Source organism: Micropterus salmoides, unplaced genomic scaffold (genome assembly GCF_014851395.1).
Source record: "Micropterus salmoides isolate LMB-PRFRI ecotype aquatic unplaced genomic scaffold, ASM1485139v1 Ms_hic_scaffold_22, whole genome shotgun sequence".
Classification (NCBI taxonomy): domain Eukaryota; kingdom Metazoa; phylum Chordata; class Actinopteri; order Centrarchiformes; family Centrarchidae; genus Micropterus; species Micropterus salmoides.
The window spans coordinates 20,022,532-20,042,121 of record NW_024041373.1 but is presented as its reverse complement, the minus strand read 5'-3'; the positions used below and the strand labels follow the sequence as shown (position 1 = coordinate 20,042,121).

The following is a 19,590-nucleotide window of genomic DNA, read 5'->3' as shown; positions in this document are numbered from 1 at the left end:
CTGCTGCAGTTTGTGTGGGTGTGTGCGATGGGGATTTTGGGGGAAGGTATGAAGGCGTCACGTGACACTTATGTACTAATTCTATCGTCGCTTGTACATCTGTGGCAACCAGGGCCAGACGTCTGTCAGGTCGGGAGGACAAGGGCAAGCGTGAGTAAGTAAGACTGAGAAGAAGCAGCAGCTCGGAGAAGAGAGAGTCAGGAAACTATCCCCTCCTCAGCATTACATTTAATCCAGGTGTCCTTCGTTAGGGACAACACGCAGTTGAGTTGAGGAACAGAAAGTAACGGCGCAATAATGATGACCCAGGTGGAGACCACGGTGCACTATGATAACGGCTACGAGGATGAGTACATGATGCAGGAAGATGACTGGGACAGGGACATGCTGCTGGACCCTGCCTGGGAACAACAGCAGAGGAAAGTAAGAAAAAAGCTCCTGTTTCAAAATAATACAACTAAATTGATTGTTCCTAGTTATATTTACGGACTGTGAGATGGATGCAAAGGAAAAAATGATCAAACTGTGTTGTTCTGAATTACATTGGAAGTTTTTTTTATTTCAAATTGCTAGAGAGTATAATGGTTACTCTGCCATTAATGTTCTACAGTGTCAGAAAGTTTCAAACAGCTCTGTTGGGACTAGCGTCATGCAGACCACGCAAGACCTGAATATCCGGTTAACAGTTTCAAAATAAAAGACTTCATGGCGACCTTAACGTGTTTAGGGGCGTTAAGCTGATTAAACACGACACAATTTTTGTTCGTTTTAACATGGACGCCAAGTTAATGAAACATTTATCTTCTATAATTACCTGTTTGTGTGTGTAGCATGCAGGGGAAGGCGCAAACGCACAAGACGCCTCTCCGGTAACGTTAACCGTTCATAACCGTTATGAATCGTTCTAACGTTTCTGGAAGGGGAGCCAACCATGGAGCCAACTCCGCGGCATCAAATCACATACAATATAAAAGTAGATATAAACAGTGAAGCAACGGCGTCAACTTTAGTATGTCTTCCTAGCCCAAGTTAGCAACTATAGTTAGCTTTATAGCTCTCTGAAAAATGGAAAAAAAAACAACAACGAAGAGGCAAGTATGACTCGATGAATTTATGTTTTTGCCACCCCCATCGGAAGTTTCATTTGTTTTATTTTGAAGGTTGTTCTAGTTACGTGCTGAGTGCATGACCCCGCAGGTCCAGGGTGGGAGGCTTGACGGACGGATGCGGTGGGTACCAGCTAACAATAGCTCTGCCTTCCAGAGGCTCTCCAGACTGCTGCCTCTCAACTGATACGCGCGGAATGCGAGCTGTCAACAGATGCTTCTAACACATGATGACGCTGTTGGGATTAGAATGGACGCTGCATCTAATTTTAACCCCGGGACCAAAAGGCATTATAGTAGGGTTAATCCAGTGTCCTTGGTGCGGAATTCTTTTGTTTATAGAAACCATGCAGAAATATTGTACCAGCACACCAGCTCAACTCAATATAGCCTCGGCTTCCCACACTGTCAATTGGTTTTATGGCTTTAAAAGTTGGCTTGTGCTTTAAACTTCAGCTCTTTGCACAACTGGAGGCCATCACCTCCATGCCCATAACCTCCTGTCCCCCCACACACCTCAACAGGGATGAGAAAACTGTTTATTTTTGGTAACATAAGACAGCAACAAGATAGTCAGGTCCCTGGTCCATATACACAGCTATGTTTCCAGTGTTTATCTTTTTACTGATTATAATTTGAAGTTGACAAGTGCTCATTGGAGAGTAGTCTGCTTCTGGGAGCAGCTGTTAAAAGGGATTAGAATTGATAAATGATGGCTGCATACAGTATCACTGGTTTAGTGTTTCTATTTGGCATTGCCGGAGATGATGAAGTTGCCCTGTGCCCGACCAGCTTGTTATAAACTATATACCCCTGCCTGACATTCACAGTCAGTAGTAGTGTTGCCACGACACTTTTGTTTGCCACTTTTAGTCATGTTTTACAAGTAATTTATCTCCAGTAGCCTTAAATTATTTTATCTTGCTCAAGCCATGGTAACTTTCCTTCAGTGGATATTAATGTGATGGAGCTTATGTGAACCATTTTGAATCTATAACCTGACTCAGACATATTTATCAAGGAGATTGATAAAGGCTTCAGTGCCCCTTCATGTAGACTGATGCTCAGACTTTAAAGCCTCATCCGCACTGCCAAGGTGCTGGGTTACATTAAATGAAAGTGCAGCGTAATTAAATACATTAAGTGTAAGTTAAATAGATGCCTGAATGAAAGACGTATGAGAAATCATTCAAAAGGCTCTGTCTTTTCAGCACTGGGTTCTCTTTTATTGTCCATCCTCTTGGACTCAGCCTGCCAGCCTCTGACCTAGTGAGGCCCCAAAGGCATCGGCCATTTCAGTGACAGGGTTGGTCCTTGCTGGATGTGATTCATAAATATTTTTAGCTTCAATCGTCACTGGTCAGTAGTATGTGCTTGTGGGGTGGGGGGATTTGGAAAGTGGGCAGCAGGGTTCTACGACTGTGGCTGAGTCAAATATGGAAGACCAGCAGGCCACGTTTTTTTTAACAAAAGAGGGCAGCAGTTCAATGTCACATACACCCTGGGGACTCACTCAGTGTGGAATGTGATGGCCTTTACCCTAAAGCCTTTAATTCTGAAATTCTGTTTTTGCATCGGCACCCAGAGGGGATGCCTGAGTGGCTGGCTGGCTAGGCACCCATACACAGTCCTACTGGGTACAAGGATGTGTAAGAATCAGGGTTGGAAAATGTGCTGAATTATCTTCCTCAAGTAATGATGAGGAACATATAATGCTGAATTTGTACATTAGCCGATCAAAGTACAGGTGTAAAAATACATTCATGTAAAGGTTAAAACTTTTTCGAAAAATATTTTCCATTTATATTGTAAAGGGGTAGCACAAATTCATTTCACTATTTTCTTTTTTAAAATTGCCAAATAAAGTGCCAATAAAAAGTGAAGCCAAATGTGAAAAATGCAAAAGTAAACCAGCTTATGCTTCCATTCTCTTCTGATTGACCATTAACTACTACTAACTCTAAGAAATGTTTTAAATGCACCATAACCATCATACTTTGACCACTGACTTTCAAAGTACTTTAACTACTCATTCATACCTTTTTGTTTTTGTGATGGTGAAGGATTAAAGGGCAACAAAAGCTTACATTATAGACCATTGTTTTTCAACAGCTTATTGATTTAAATACATATAAACACTGACATTTCATTTCTAGTTGATGATAGTAGCTTATTTAAACACACACACACACACACTTTGACAGATCCAAATATTCATCCTTGTGGCATACACTTTATATGATTTTAAATTCATATTTCTGACTACACTCCCATCCTTTGTCCATGCCTGCCTGCCTGCCTGTCTTTGTACCTCAGCACAGTAATGAGTGTGACCTGGAGGAGCAGCACACATGTACTGTGATAAAGCTATCTCCTCGCAGCTGTAACCAATCACATTATGAGTGGCCAAAAAGTGACGTGAGGGGAAAACTTGCTCTGTATGCACGTGACATTTTCACTCATGTCGACACGGCGAGATGTTTGGACGTTTATTTTCCCTGCTGCTCTCTTATCATGAGGCAAAGCAGAGCAGTCTAAATTTAACACCTAATATCGGCCGGAATGTGCTCTGTGGTCGGCTCCCAGCTTTCATCCGCGCTGTGCTGAGCGCCTGTGAACTCTGCTGCTGGCTATTGAGAGACTTTATGAAAATAGGAGGACAAAGACAATGATCCTAGCTTTACTTGATTCACCATATTTCAGTACCCCACATGGAGAACGTTTGTTCTGATGATGAAACTAAACGTTAAAATTGGACACTAACAGGCCACAGAAGGTTAATGTGAAAAATTAGCACTGATCAAAGAGGTTAACATTGATTTGGTATAGTCTTGTAGTGGATACTTGTTAAGCTGCTAGCTGCCTCAGTCTTTTTAGGTCTACTGAAGAGAGGATCCATATATCCATATAATGTAAAGGAAAGTTCAAGTTAAATTAAAGTCCAACTTGCTTTAACCTAACTTAAAATGTAAATGTGCATTCTTATAAATTAGCAGCATTTCTCCTATTTTTCTGTTTCCAGTAATCTGCGGTGCATCGGCAGAGCTTTACAGGAAGTGCAGAAATAACTGCAATTTTCATGCACAGAATACTGTTCATTTGCACGGTGACATTTTCATTCAAATCCCATTTTAATTGACCTGAGTCTCCCTGTCCTGTTAGACCTTCACAGCCTGGTGTAACTCCCACCTGAGGAAAGCTGGTACTCAAATTGAAAATATTGAGGAGGACTTCAGGAATGGACTCAAACTCATGCTGCTACTGGAAGTTATCTCAGGTAAGGAAGGGAAGATGTTTCTTTTATAACTTCATGTTTTCTTAGTTCCTTTCAATGATTTCCTCTTTGGTATACAAAATGCACATTTTCATCACAGTACAGTAATATTAATTTTGTGGTTTATTTTGCATTTAATGTAGTTGTTTCAGTTAAAACCAATTTTCTGGTAATGTGCACATACATGTAAGGTTACATATGTGTCTGACTCTGTCATAATTGTTCTATTTGAAGGGGAGAGGTTACCCAAGCCAGACAGAGGGAAGATGCGATTTCATAAGATTGCTAACGTCAATAAAGCGCTGGACTTCATCACAAGCAAAGGAGTGAAATTGGTCTCCATTGGAGCTGAAGGTACCCGCAGCCTTCCTGTATATCTTAATATACTGCAAGCAATCAAGTGTCCAATATGACCTCCCAAGCATGAAATAATAAGAGTAATAATCAGATTTTATTATTTGCTCTAGTGCAAACTAATTGTAAGAGGTTGCTTGCCTTTCAGAGATTGTGGACGGTAATGTAAAGATGACTCTTGGAATGATCTGGACTATCATCCTCCGCTTCGCCATTCAGGACATTTCTGTGGAAGGTGAGAAAATAAACACCCCAAAAAATCCAAATCTAGCTAATTTTCTATAGGTACCTTGTGTCCACTGAATGTACTTAAAAAAGGAATGACATAAAATGTGAATGTGGAGGTTTTAGAAGGCAAAGCAGTCTGGTGCTATATGATGTAACAAATTCCTATCGCCTCAGAAACATCTGCCAAGGAAGGTCTCCTCCTGTGGTGTCAGAGAAAGACTGCCCCCTACAGGAATGTCAATGTCCAAAACTTCCATGTCAGGTAAGTGTTCAGCACATCACAGACTGTTAATTGGCTCTTAAATGCTGTTCAGTAAGAGCGATAGTTTTATGTGATTGAAATATTCTCAAAATACTGTTTTCATTCCATTTGGGCATACAAGACAATTTATTATATAGCAGTACATATCACAGTAATATGCAGTTTTTTACAGTGAATATGTTGATCTGATAGCATTATGTCACTTCTTCCTGAGGCTGACTTTAAACAAAGCAAAATATTTACCGAGTGCTGTTGCACCGCTAATGGTTAATGCTAAAACCGGACTCCAGCAGCTTCATCTCTTGAGTCAAGTTAGCATGTTACCTCTCTGAACTGACATGTTGGTTCTCTCTGCTCATCGGCCGGTGAAGCTGGAAGGATGGCCTGGCCTTCTGCGCCCTGATTCATAGACACAGACCCGACCTCCTCGACTACTCTAAGCTCAATAAGGTGTCGTGTGGTTTCACTTGTAACCGGGATGCTGTGTTTCAGCCCCAAAACACTAACAGACTGTGATCCACAAAAATAACACTCCTGTCACAGTGTGAACTGATGAAAAGAAATGCACACTGAAGTCAGGATAATGGCACTTAAGGCTAACTTTTTATGACGTGTTGACTTTTGTTGTGAAACACTGATGAAAACTAGTCTGTATCTAGGACTGTAGGTGTTTGCAATCTTTTTTTAACCCTTTCTTCTTTTCTCTGCAGAAGACTTGCAATGCTAACCTGGTTGCCTGTTTGATTAAGTTATTTGAGTACAGGGAAGTGTTTGATCCAGAGAAAATTATAAAATAAAGCAGTTTGTGTTTGAAGTGGTTTGTTGGGACTGTTTATGGCATATTTGGATACACTTAGAAATATGTGGCATTTCATAGGACCAACTCCTTGTTGTTTACCGTGTAAATTATTTGAGGTGAAGTAAGTTGTCTGTGGGAAGTCAGCTTGGCTGTCATAGGCGGAAATACTGTGCAGTAATATTTGCTGTGTATGTAAACAGTTTATGGCTAATGGATGTAACGCTACTTTAATCTATGGAGGTTTTTCTTCTTCCGTGCAGAGTGTTTTTATCCTAAGTGCACTCAGTTAGTCTCACCTCATGCTTCATTATTCTTAACTGGGGCAGCTTACTTAGTACACATTTTCAGCATAATTAGCATGAAAAAAGACTGTTGCTGTGCATCCCACTGCGCCCATTAGTGCACTGGATTTAATGGTGGGGATATGTGGCTTCTGTTATATCAAGTGTGATAAATATGCAAACCAAGTCATGTCTGCCTTCAAATTGTTAAAAAGTATGCTCATGCTACTTGTGCTTAAATGTTTTTCAGGGCTAACAAATCCACAGCTCAATTCAATGTTGTGGATTTATGGAAGACCAGGATTCTCATGGTTTGTGTGTAAACAGGCGAGGGCCACAGTGAGCTTTGCTGCTTATTTGGAGAGCTAAACAGCACAGCTGACAGCCTTCCCGTGTTTGTCCAGTAACAATAACACACAAGTAACGCTCCTTTTCCCTTCTGGAAGATGTTGCTGTAGACGGGATGGCAGAGGCTGCTCTGGAAATATTTGAGGCTTCTCTCTTCCACTGCCAAGTCTGTTTTGATGTAAAACTTAATTTTTTAGTAAAAACCAACGATAGAGATTTTGTCCATAAGATTTTATAGTGATTTTATCCAATGAATATATGAACCACATATTGCAAATTTAAATGGTCATGCCTTAAAACATCAGACAATTGTATTCATGAGAAAACGGATTTTGGCTTAATACTGTGTGTATATATATATATATATATATAGTAGGGGAACACCGTGGCTGGTTTTGTTTTGGAAGCAGAAGCACTCACTTTTCAGTCCACAACTCATTGGCGTGACTCGGAGTTGACCCTGAATAGTCACAGAAACATGAGCCTAGTCCCTGCAGAGCTCAAGCTTAGCTTTAACTCTGCTATTGTCACATAGTGTTCCCCAGTTAAAGGCTGCCGGCCCTCATGAAAGTCAAGAAGATGTATATGAAATGGTTGCTGTGATATTTAGTAGTCATGTTTTAAGTATAAACGCGAGGATGGTGTTAATTTTCATAATTAGGAAATATGAGTCATGATGAGGCACACCCACACATATCATTCCATATCTGTTTATCTCTACTGCTTTTTCTCACTCTTTCAATCTCTTACATACATATTCACACACTCAGTCACCCCTCGACTTTTCAGTTCTGCTCATGCTGCCAGGAGACAGTTGCGTTGTGCGGCAGGCAGCTGTTGAGTCTGGCTCCAGGTGAGCATGTTTGTGAAGCTTGCGGTGTTACAGCTGGCTGACACAGCGCTGGTCAGGGGCGCACACATACAGAGGCCTTGGGGTATCCTTCTATCCATCCATCCACCCCGTCATCAATTTACCACTGTATCCATCCATCTATCTATCTGTCCTGCACTGGATCTGTGAGCAGCTGGCCTTGTCATATAGAGTGGCAGCCCCCACCCACCTACCATTATGGAACAGTGGTACAGGGATAGGGACAATAGCAGCAGCATGATAGCATGATCCCTTTACCCCATTGCACTCTCACTGGCTTTCCCGTTAGCAGGGAAGGGTTCACTGTCAGCTGTTGGCTTAATTCACCACTCCCACTCTGTCAAAACTTGGTGTCTCCTGCCAGACTTGCTTATTTTGATTAAATCTGAACATTTCAAGAAATACAGTATGTATATTCTAAGGGTAAATTGTTTTCTTGAGTTATCTTTTAAATGATTAATTACTAGCTGTTTCATATATGAAAATTTATCATAATAGCAGAGTTGTTCAAGTCACTTATGAAGTACAGATAACAAACTCTCATCTCAACGACATCACTTGTTATACTTGTTTAAAAATTGTAATAATGATTTGATGTAAGCTGTTGTTTTAAAAACAGTACCAAAAGTAATTCATGTTATGAATTTGAGAAAATTACAACATCATTTTCCCAGTGAGACTGGTTTCTTGGGACTAATCAAACGGCAATCATCAATATGTGAAGTTCCTAATAATCAAACAGCTCGTGAAAACTAGAAAACCTATAAAGTCAGTCTTTGGTGTTTATGTAGCAGCTCCGTCAAAAATAACCTTAAAACGAGTGCTATTAAATTAATCTGCATGTACAGTTGGTAATCAGGGAGTATGATGTGTTCACCATAGCATGGAGGTCAATGCGGTGGCATTTTAAGTCCAGCATTGCTGTTCAGTTATGTAGAACTGTGTTTCTTTATTTAGGATGATCCTCTGGGGAACCTGAACCTGGCTTTTGACATAGCCGAGAAACACCTGGACATTCCCAAAATGCTGGACGCAGAAGGTAATGTGTTATGAAATAGATGTACCCAATATGAGTTTTTGGATTCAAAACTTCTCATACATTTTTCTTTGAGATATGTGTTTGCAATATGAACTTCACAGTATGTGTTCATGCAAATATGTGAGAATATTTGGTCTGTTGGAGGTCTATTTCTGTCTTAAAATCACACTTGAAGAATACTTAAAATTGGTGCTGCTTCTGTCTCCTTCCATTCTCTAAAGTAATTTTCCACTTTTTGATTTTTGATGTTTTTTCTTCCTTTCTGCTACCTTGACTTTTCCTCCCTCTCAATGCCACAGATATCATCAACACCCCCAAGCCTGATGAAAGAGCTATCATGACCTATGTGTCCTGCTTTTACCATGCTTTTGCTGGAGCTGAGCAGGTATAGTGGTTGAAACAGTGCCCTAACCAATTTCTCTTTTTAGATTACTTCTCTATCCTTCATGAATTTCGAGAATGGTTTGATTTTGACATGTCAAATTTTGAGCAAATTTAGTATGAGGATAATGTTAAAAGAGAGACTGAGAGGATCAGTTTGAGCATGACCCACTGTGTTACTTTGCTTATGCAATAACATTACTGTTGTTCCCTGTGCTCTTAGGCAGAGACGGCTGCCAACAGGATCTGTAAGGTGCTCGGTGTAAACCAGGAGAATGAGAAAATGATGGAGGAGTATGAGAGACTGGCCAGTGAGGTAAAGCATGATTTGAACTTACATACTCAAAGCAAGATTTTGCAAAGGTTCTAAACCTAAAGTTTGTCCTCTGCCTGTTACATGGAAGCATTTCAAAGTAAAAGTACAGACGTAAGTTCAAAATCAAAAAACATCCTTCTTTCGCCCACTTATTTATACCATTGTGGTGATAACCTGAGACCCATGCTGAAAAAAATCATCACAATCTTCCTGACACACTGCTATCTTAACATGGAGCTCTCTTGGCTCTCCACTTATTGTTGTCCTTTCCCAGCTGCTGGAGTGGATCCGCCGCACCACTCCCTGGCTGGAGAACCGGACCCCAGAGAAGACCATGGCAGAGATGCAGCGGAAGCTGGAGGACTTCAGGGATTACAGACGCCAGCACAAGCCCCCTAAAGTGCAGGAGAAGTGCCAGCTGGAAATTAACTTCAACACCTTGCAGACAAAGTTGCGCATCAGCAATCGCCCTGCCTTCATGCCCTCTGAGGGGAAGATGGTATCTGTAAGTCCCGACTTCATATTGTTTCTCTGCTTAGAATTCAGTGTTCATGATTGTGTACACCACTGTTTGTATAAAGTCTTTGGGAAAATGCCTTAGAGGTTAAATCTTAAACATGATTAAGGAGTAACAGGTTCTAGGTTCACCCCTATTTCCAACTGCAAATAACATTTATTTATCAATTTTTCTTATTTGACAGTGTAGAATCAATTCAAAAATCTTAAGTGAATTTGTGATTTTCCATTGTCAATGTGTCTGCAGGACATAGCCAGTGCATGGCAAGGCCTGGAGCAGGCAGAGAAAGGCTATGAGGAGTGGCTCCTTACAGAGATCCGTAGGTTGGAGAGGCTAGACCATCTGGCTGAAAAGTTTCGCCAAAAAGCCACCAATCATGAGAACTGGGCCAGCGGTCAGTTGTAGTTTGGCTTTTTAATTGTCTGCATTCTTGCTTTTCTATCTATCTCTCACTGCTACAGTATGTCTATGTCTGCATGTTTATCTGTTTATCTTGATTTGTTAGCGCTCCGTTCATCTACAGGCATCTGTATTCCTGATTATCTGCCTGCTTTTCAGTGTTCAAGTGTTTCCTTTAACCGTGGGTTTTGTTTAGACTTGTTCCCTAATGAGATTTGATTAAAGATTTTAGACCCTGCCCAATGCAATCAGCCTGTAGTGGGATGCAACAGTTAATTTTCTTCATCTGCAACGACCAAATAAGGCTTGTGTTTAGATCTAATCTACTAATCATCCTGTTTCTCTCTCTCTCTCTCTCTCTCTCTCTCTCTCTCTCTCTCTCTCTCTCTCTCTCTCTCTCTCTCTCTCTTTGCATATGTGTGAAATTCAGGTAAAGAACTGATCCTCTCCCAGAAGGACTACGAAGCAGCCACCCTGACAGAAATCAGAGCATTGCTTCGAAAACACGAGGCCTTTGAGAGTGACTTGGCAGCCCACCAGGACAGAGTGGAGCAGATTGCCGCCATTGCACAGGAACTAAAGTACGCACTCCCTTTAGCAGACGTTTGCAGTCATGTGTCATGGAGGCCCAGGAGTACGTTTTCACTCCTGCCAAACACAATCACGGATCTGTTTCTCTCTTTTAAATATTATTTTAATAGCATTTTGGCTTTAGACACTTAAGCTAATGTATAACCTACAAGGGTTGATGCCTGGATAGATTATGGATGACAAGCAACAAAGGACATGTGCACAACAGAACACGGCATTCACATTGAATATGCAGTGAACAAAGAGAACATCTGTTCTCTTTGTTCACATTTGAGGCAGTGGAAGAACAGAAACTGATTGAAAAGAAAATAATTTGGAACAATATGAACTCACTGTCTCTAAACTCTGATTTGCATGTAAGATGGTTTTGGTTTTGGAACCACTTTGTGAAAAGCATTCCTGAAAATTATTCAAACCCTTCTTAGTTACATGCTTATCACTACAGTATAAAATTATTGTTATTATACACAGTAATAGAAGGGTGAAGGTGTGGTTTACAGGCATGCTGACATTTTCAATCAATAATCAGTGATGAACACCTGACCATCGTTATCATTCTCAGCGAGGGATTGGCCACAGAGTATTTCCTGTTTCATATTTAACTGGTGCTGTGAGAGAGGAAGATAACATTTCAGCTGACAAGGAAATTGGCCGTTTGGGTTCCTGCAAGGTATGTGATAGTCAAATGACCAATGTTTGTGTGTTCATGTTCTATTAATGGCTTGTATATTTTACTAAGCTTTTGACCATGCTATTTTCTCTTGCAGTCAATTGCTCCTCATTGCACAGTTCAGCTGGAATGTCCATTGCTTTCCTGCTCAAAATGGTAAGAATGTCACTTCACTGAAGACTATAAATGTACTCTGAAATCGTTACAGACTCGAAAGACTTTAAATGCTATCGCACGCTTTCTTGCCTCATTAATTTTTACCACAATTTGTTTTTTTCTCTCTTTTGCCCGTAGGCTGGATCCAGCGCGATCCTAATGAGGGCAGTTTTACTAACATAGAGGCAGCTCCTGGCCTCCATTATATAGTTCATCTGAAGGTTCTGTTGCTCAGCCTTCCGGTGTGGGTTATCCAATCTACTTCCTAAATGAACCAGTGAAAGATTAAGTGTATTCTAGTCCTGAAACCCTATGCAGCAAGACCTGCTTTAGACATATTCAATGTGGCTTCATGGATTGCTGCTTCTGGTTGGGATCCTATGGCAGACTCTACGCATGCCAAGAGCGAGTCTGGAACAACTTAGCCTATACCTGACATAGTCCTTCCCAAGCTCCACCTTTGTTTAAGGCAGGTGAGCTTGAAAGGAACTTGCTTAATCGGAAATGGAAATTTAAGCTTTGTGCCACGCCCTTCTCCATATCAGGGACCTGTCTTCCAGGCTGGTGAGTTGAGTCATTATGCATCCATCTACGAGCATGGAAATGAAGAGCTGGAAATCGAAGAACAAGATTTCATGCCACTGCTTACCTATGCCTCGGCTCTACGTGGAGGTGAGGAGTTGTCAGCTGCTTCCATGTTTGAAGAAGTCCCTGTCCAGCCAGTTTCACAAGTAGGAGCAGAGGGACTGAACCATTACTACCTCTTCTTGAATGGTCAGCATCCTCCAGGCACAGTCTCTCACTTCCAGTCAGACTATGAGACTGGCATAGACCACTGGGAGGAAGTCCATTATGAAAGACTTCTTCCCTAGTGCTCAACTTCCAGTCTTCCTCAACTCAGTCCTAGGAGGTTCCCAGTTATGGACTCAGGACTATACCAAAACTTTAACAGGACTTTAAACCAACCTGAAGCAGACCAGAGTAAAGGCAACTCTAGTAGTCCCCGCAGCTTACTCAAGTGTGTGTGTGTGTGTGTGTTTGTGTGTTTGTGTATTGATGTCTGTGTTTCAAGTTGCTTGTTCTGAAGTTTTAAATAAAATACTAAATGAACACAAATGCTTTACTTTGTTGGCTGACTAGTCTAACATTTGATTTTAAAAATTGCATTTTGTTCAACTACAGAAGACAGAATATCAGGTACTGGATTTAAAAACTCCAATCCACGTCATAAGAGCAGATCCTCCTTGACAGTGTCTACATATGAAAAGCCTTTACCATGATGCTAAGAGCTCAGGCGAAACCAACTTAATGTAATGTAGCAAGGGGAAAAAGAATCAGCACCTACAAGCTGGCTACCTGTCCTCTAAGACTAAGAAAATGCTAATAACTATGCTGGGAACTGCATTTTGAGCCTACAACTTGGTGACTCAAAATGGTTTGAAATAAACTTTCACATATTTCCATAAATCTAACATTAGTTTGCTATTGTTAACTTAAAGACCAGCATGTGCCTGTTCTGTCATTTAATTTGCTTTTCCAAAACCAACAAAATAAAAATTGCCTGTTCTGTTCGGCTTTGGAAACAGGACATTTAAAAAGCTTTCAACTTATGCGTATGCAGCTGCATTTGTAGTGTAGTAAATGTATTTCATTTCTCAGTCTGTGATGGCAGGGCACATTTCATTTTAAATTTAAAATGTGATCAGACCTTAGTACTTGTACGAGGGTGGTGGTGGGGGGTTGTGTTAACTGAAACATTTATCACTATGGCAGTGACTTTGTGCTGCTTTTTACACTTTGGATAGCTATTTCACACGGACAGTTTTTATTTTTATTTTTATGAAAGCTACCTCAGTGCCTGGTGAGCACAGTAAAGCTCTTTTCCACAACTGAAACAAACCGCAGTATGTGCTTTGTTTTTCCAGTGAGCTGGATTACCACGACGTTGCTGCTGTGAACCAACGCTGCCAGAGCATCTGTGACTTGTGGGACAAGCTGGGAACCCTGACTCAGAAGAGGAGAGAGGCACTGGAGGTGAAGGCAACAGTCAAGGCTGAATTTGTGACTGAAAGCAGATGAAAAACATTCATATCCATTTGACCAGTTTTTTTAAAGGCTTAAAGTGTTTTTTTATTTTTATATCTAGCTAGTGAAGGATTCATTTATGTGCACATGTTGAAACTTGTGATAAGTAAGTCCCCACAAGAGTGCACTAATGTTCCACATGGATGCAGAATGAAGTTGCATCCTAACCCAACTTAATCAAAATATCTGTGTAAGCATATTTAGGTGTCTGTCACTGATACCTGAACAGTGAAGACACGACTGATTAAGGAGACCTAAATGTATCCCCTCTAAAATCCCTGACCCAGATAGGATGGTAAAATGGGAGGGTGGAGGGGATAAAGGAGAAATAGATGTAAGAGCCCAATCCAGGAAGTGACTGGCTGAAAGCCCACTAGCCACTTCCTCTGATCCAGGCTAGCAATTCCAGACCTGCAAATGTGTGAGGGGCCCGGGAAAATGGCCAAAAGATTAAGTCTGAATGACAGGGACAGGGGTTTGTTTTCTGTCGATCTTCCACTCCCTGCCACCCCCTGCTGAGGGGAGGGACTCTGTCATGAACAACCAAACCCAAGTTGGGGGTTAACAAGGCCATACCAAAGTTATGTACCCTGGGATTAGTCATTAAATGGTTTAGGGGATGTTTGTTTGGGATTTGTAAGTGAGATATGAAGATGACCCCTAAGTTCAAGGTAGAGCCTAATGCAGAGCTGTAATTCTCTTAGCGAACAGATAAGCTGCTGGAGACTATTGATCAGTTGTTCTTGGAGTTTGCCAAGAGGTCGGCTCCTTTCAACAACTGGATGGATGGAGCCATGGAGGATCTCCAGGACATGTTCATAGTGCATACTATTGAAGAGGTCCAGGTATGCTTACTTGCTGGACTGTAGGCTCACACACTTACTGCTATTTGTGAGATTTTAGTTTAATTTCACAGTATTGCTGCTGTTAAGGTTAATCTTTACCTATGATTATGATTCATTTTTGGCTGTTTAATGTTATATAGTGAGTTGTAATGTTCGTAGATTTGTCATACCCGAAAGAATAACATAATGTTATCACTCTTGACAAAATTGAAATTTTAATATTTCAGGACTTCCCTTTTACTATTCCAGAGTCTAATCGCAGCTCATGAGCAGTTCAAAGCTACTCTACCTGAGGCTGATGCAGAGAGACAGGCCATATTGGGAATCCACAATGAGGTGCAGAAGATTTCCCAGAGCTATGGGATCAAGGCCAACATTATCAACCCCTACAGCACCATCACAATTGAAGAGCTTCTGAACAAGTGGGAAAAGGTAGCTATAGCCTTAATACTTAGTCTTACATCAAGGAATAAAGTCATTATTCAGATATGGCTGTCTGTCCATATAAAAGCATTAATTATGAAAATAGGAACAAGGAGTGCAGTATCTACATTCCTTTATAAATGTAAAGAAGTGCTGCTCTAGTTGTTTTATCACTGATTTAAAGGACTCACCAACCAGTAAGGATCTAAAGCATATAATCCAAATATATTAGTACAATTCTGTTCAATGTTCAAGTTCGCTTTTTAGGAGGAGCCATCTTCTGACAATTCCAAATAAACGTGTGCATTTGTGTTTTCTAGGTGAAGAAGCTGGTTCCTCAGAGAGATAGTGCCCTCCAGGAGGAAATGGCACGCCAGCATGCCCATGAAAGGCTGAGACGACAATTTGCTGCCCAGGCTAATCTCATTGGACCCTGGATACAGGCCAGGATGGAGGTTAGACATACAGGCTTCATAAGCAATTTGACAGTTATCTCTATCAAATCAAATAAAGACCTAAAATGGAAGATAATTATATTGCGTGGTACATAAGGGTGACCATGATGGTGGCTTTCGAAATAATGATGATAATTGAATTATTATACATATGAAATCATCATCATCAAATACTATATGTCCTGACAGAATTTTCTCTTGGCCACAGGTAAATGACTCCATGCACTCCATCAGTGAGCATCTGATCTTTAGACTAGCATCGAATGATCTAAATTGATCTACCATTAAGCTGACCATCTTGAGTGCGTTATCCTAACAGGAAATTGGACGTTGCTCCCTGGAGATAGGAGGCACCCTGGAGGACCAGATGACCCAGCTGAAACAATTTGAACACATCATTGTTGCTTACAAGCCCAACATCGACAAGTTGGAGGGAGACCACCAGCTAATCCAAGAGTCACTGGTGTTCGATAACAAACACACCAACTACACTATGGAGGTACACAGCAGTGGCAAACAGTGATACAAGACTATGGACATGAACAGTGCATGCATGTACAGTATTTGCGAACACATACACACACTCCTACGTAAGCTACTCAATACTGAAAATCAGTATTGTAGCCTAATCCAGTTTGTTTTTTAAACATTTAATATTCATTAAACTGCTCAAGGCTGTGTTAACTTGTCATTTCTGTCACCACATCAACAGCATATCCGTGTCGGGTGGGAGCTGCTCCTCACAACCATTGCCCGAACCATCAACGAGATTGAGACCCAGATCCTGACCCGGGATGCCAAAGGCATCAGCCAGCAGCAGATGAATGAGTTCCGATCCTCTTTCAACCACTTTGACAGGGTACAGCTCTACCATTTCACATCTATAGAGAAGAAGTGTTTGTTTGCAAGATGCTTGACCCTAAATTTGATCCGGAGCGACTCCCGGTGGAGCGAGTGGATGAAAATGAACTATTCTCCTTTGTCCAACACAGATTACCACAAATAAGGCATTATAAACAGTAGCTGCTATTAAACTGTGGAATGTTTTAGCCATATTTAGCTGACTTTTATGGCTCATAAGAATCTTACGAATAAGAGTCTTAGTTTCAACATTGCATTAAAGCATCTTTTAATGTGTTATTGCAAATGGTAAAAGATTAGGTGCTTAAAGTTGAAAGCATTCTTCCTCAGTTATTTTACCATGTCATATCAAAACATCAAAATTAACAGTGTTAGATTTGGCAAAGTTTGAAAAAATTGCACATTGCATGGGACACATAGGATTTGGTCTTACAGTATTGCTGTATTGTCACGTTTTAATGCTGAACTGACAAGCACGTTGTACTGTATATGATGCACCATGCTTTAACCTTTCCTCATTTTCTGTACGGTGAACCTGAAATTTGGCTTCTGACTGCAGAAGAAGAATGGAGCAATGGACACTGATGACTTCAGAGCCTGCCTCATTTCTATGGGTTATGACTTGGTAGGTAATTCAAATGTGGTTGGGTGGATAATCGGTTGCTCTCACAATTTTCAAATTTGTATTTTACACACATACTGTACACTCTACACAGGGAGAGGTGGAGTTTGCCCGTATAATGATACTTGTGGACCCCAATGGTACAGGAATAGTCTCTTTCCAGTCTTTCATTGACTTTATGACCAGAGAGACTGCTGATACAGACACTGCCGAGCAGGTTGTGGCATCCTTCCGGATCCTGGCAAGTGACAAGGTATGTGTGTTGGTATTAGTGTGACTTACTGGCATATTTGCAGATATTCTTAGCCAACGCTAATCTATTCTATTCCAGTCATTATTTCCAAGTATTTGCCATGTCGGTTTATGCACTACAATTTTGTTCATGCGCTTAAAATGGAAAAGCAGCGTGTGTGTGTGTGTGTGTGTGTGTGTGTGTGTGTGTGTGTGTGTGTGTGTGTGTGTGTGTGTGTGTGTGTGTGTGTGTGTGTGTGTGTGTGTGTGTGTGTGTGTGTGTGTGTGTGTGTGCGGGAGGGTTATTGACATTAATCCTTCATGAAACATGAAAGTGAATATGCATTTTCTTTCTACCACTGCAGCCCTACATACTAGTGGAGGAGCTAAGGAGAGAACTTCCTCCTGAACAAGCAGAGTATTGCATCATGAGGATGCCACCTTACACCGGCCATGGAGCACCTCCAGGAGCACTGGACTACACTGCCTTCTCCACCGCCCTCTATGGAGAGAGCGACCTTTAACCCCCTGCCTTCCATCTCAATGAATTTAAGGAATCTATAAGAAAGTTGGATCAAATATGTTGAATGAATTGTTTGTGTGACCATAGTTTTCTGATGCATTAGACTGTCTACAATCAAGCTGAGCATTGTCATGTGTCTTTGTACGCTTGGATAAAATATTCCCCCTAAACAAAAATGTATTGCCATGTTAAAAATATATTGTGAGAAGCGGTGCATTGTACATTTTATCTTGTGTGTTGTGGTATTTGTGCAGAAAGTAGGGTTCTGTGATGAAGGTAAAGCTAGAGGAGAAATTCTCTCCATAAATACAGATCACATGAAAGTCCTGTTTTGTGTAGCAGTGTCATGCATTATATTTCCTCGCAGTGCCTTTGTTTTGAGAATACAATCTTTTGATAAGGCATTTTGAGATGTTTTAAAGTGAATTACAGTTTGTAAAAGCAATCTTAGACCGACTGTGATCCAACAATAAACAGGGCAGAAAATGGGTTCACAGAAGGCCAAAATATACAGTATCAACAAAGGAAAAGTGGAATACCGCATGAATGCAAGAGTAAATGTTTAAAATTGCTCAGTGGTTTAAAGGCAGAGAACACTGAAGACCAAATGTGCAGTATGCATGAGTAATGTTTTAAGAAAACATTTTCTCAGGCAGAAACAAACATGTTAATGCTTACATGTTCCCAAAAATAAGTACAATAAACTCTAAAAATAAATACACTAATATGAAAAAAAGATCAAATGAAGCACAATAGGTTAAGTCGTCAGTGTTACCAGCCAAATAAAAAATAAAAAAAAGTAGTACACACCTAAAGCCTTCATTTTGGCACATTTTAATGTGTGTGCTGACTAAATATGTTTTCTTTTGTAGTCAAGTGTTTCCCAATTTTTCTTTGGCACATTTTAAGACCTATTGTTAGTAGAAATATTCGCTCATTCCTGATTTGTCCAAATCACATAGCTCTTTGGCTACATTCACCTTTCAGTATATTCATGTTTGATACCATTTGAGCATCAAATTAAGAAAAAGTATTTAAGGAATATCCGAATAGTTAATTGTCACAAATAGAAAAGTGGCAATGACCTAATGAAAATGTGCTCATTATGTACACGCTCATAACATGCTAATTCTCTGTATATTACTCTCTGCTCAGTCTTTGAAAACAGTCTAATGAAAAACAATGATAAAATCCTTTGTGTTCAATTTCACACCCATTGGCAATTTGTGAACCCTGCAAATGCAAAAATACTGTGAAAGTAATGGCATTTTCTGTCAAGAGGATCATTGGCCACTTCACACAAACTGAACACAAGGCACCGGAGCACACTATATTAATTTAATATTTAGATGCAAGCAGTTCCCTTTAAAAGAGAAGTTTATTTTTACTGTAACAAATGAACATTGTTTGACAACACCAATCTCTAAAGGTTTGATTTGTTGTAGTTTGATAGGAAAATTAAGATGCTCAGGCTGTACTGATGCCTCAAAGGCATTTGCTGGCTCAGTTATCACAGAATTCAGTGAGTTAAACTTTGTACTTGAGGGTAATGAATTAATTAAATAAAGTGCTTGTGACGAATTCAGACTTTCAACCTGAGAAATCATTGCATGTATTATGTCTGTCATTTGCAATTTGTCTGCATATCTGAGAATAAATAAAGCCGTAATCCACATGTAAACAAAAGCCCCATCGCCAAAGTCTACTAGACTGGAACCTTCTGTCAACCGAACTGATTGAGAAGTCCTTTAGTACCAGGACTGACACTAAACATCAGCTTATTCTATGTCGGTGTTTAGACAGTGATGCTGTTAAAAAGATGTGTTACATCAGTAGTTGTAAAAATAGCAAGACAACAGGCCTTTATTTTGATTCATAATCATGTTTCTGTAGGCTATGTCAAATTCTTCTTATCGGTATGAGATTATAATTAGCATTTATGTGATCAACAGT

General features: G+C 40.4%; 1 protein-coding gene across 2 annotated transcripts; it reads left to right on the top strand.

The window, feature by feature from the left end:
- Positions 1 to 85: 85 nt before the first annotated feature.
- Positions 86 to 19,218, top strand: actn2b (actinin, alpha 2b). 2 transcript variants are annotated; one of them, XM_038737861.1, is made up of 22 exons: positions 86 to 154; positions 252 to 423; positions 4,269 to 4,383; positions 4,615 to 4,734; positions 4,883 to 4,969; positions 5,137 to 5,224; positions 5,596 to 5,674; positions 8,481 to 8,562; positions 8,862 to 8,947; positions 9,167 to 9,259; positions 9,534 to 9,764; positions 10,023 to 10,170; positions 10,606 to 10,756; positions 13,518 to 13,626; positions 14,382 to 14,522; positions 14,772 to 14,954; positions 15,266 to 15,400; positions 15,720 to 15,899; positions 16,113 to 16,259; positions 16,821 to 16,886; positions 16,978 to 17,136; positions 17,480 to 19,218. In XM_038737861.1, exons 2-22 carry the CDS (start codon positions 298 to 300, stop codon positions 17,636 to 17,638), a joined length of 2,685 nt encoding a protein of 894 aa, XP_038593789.1. In that variant the 5' UTR covers positions 86 to 154; positions 252 to 297; the 3' UTR covers positions 17,639 to 19,218. The 2 variants fall into 2 exon arrangements, with proteins under 2 accessions (XP_038593789.1, XP_038593790.1); XM_038737862.1 differs by lacking the exons at positions 86 to 154; positions 252 to 423; positions 4,269 to 4,383; ... (1 more) ...; positions 4,883 to 4,969; positions 5,596 to 5,674 and having other exon boundaries at positions 5,147 to 5,224.
- Positions 19,219 to 19,590: the final 372 nt, after the last annotated feature.

Bases quoted from the DNA above. Each gene is read 5' to 3' on its own strand.
- actn2b (XM_038737861.1), top strand. From the start codon at position 298: ATGATGACCCAGGTGGAGACCACGGTGCACTATGATAACGGCTACGAG. The intron at 424-4,268 runs GTAAGAAAAAAG...CTGTCCTGTTAG, and splicing joins GGGAACAACAGCAGAGGAAA to ACCTTCACAGCCTGGTGTAA. The intron at 15,401-15,719 runs GTTAGACATACA...TTATCCTAACAG, and splicing joins GGATACAGGCCAGGATGGAG to GAAATTGGACGTTGCTCCCT.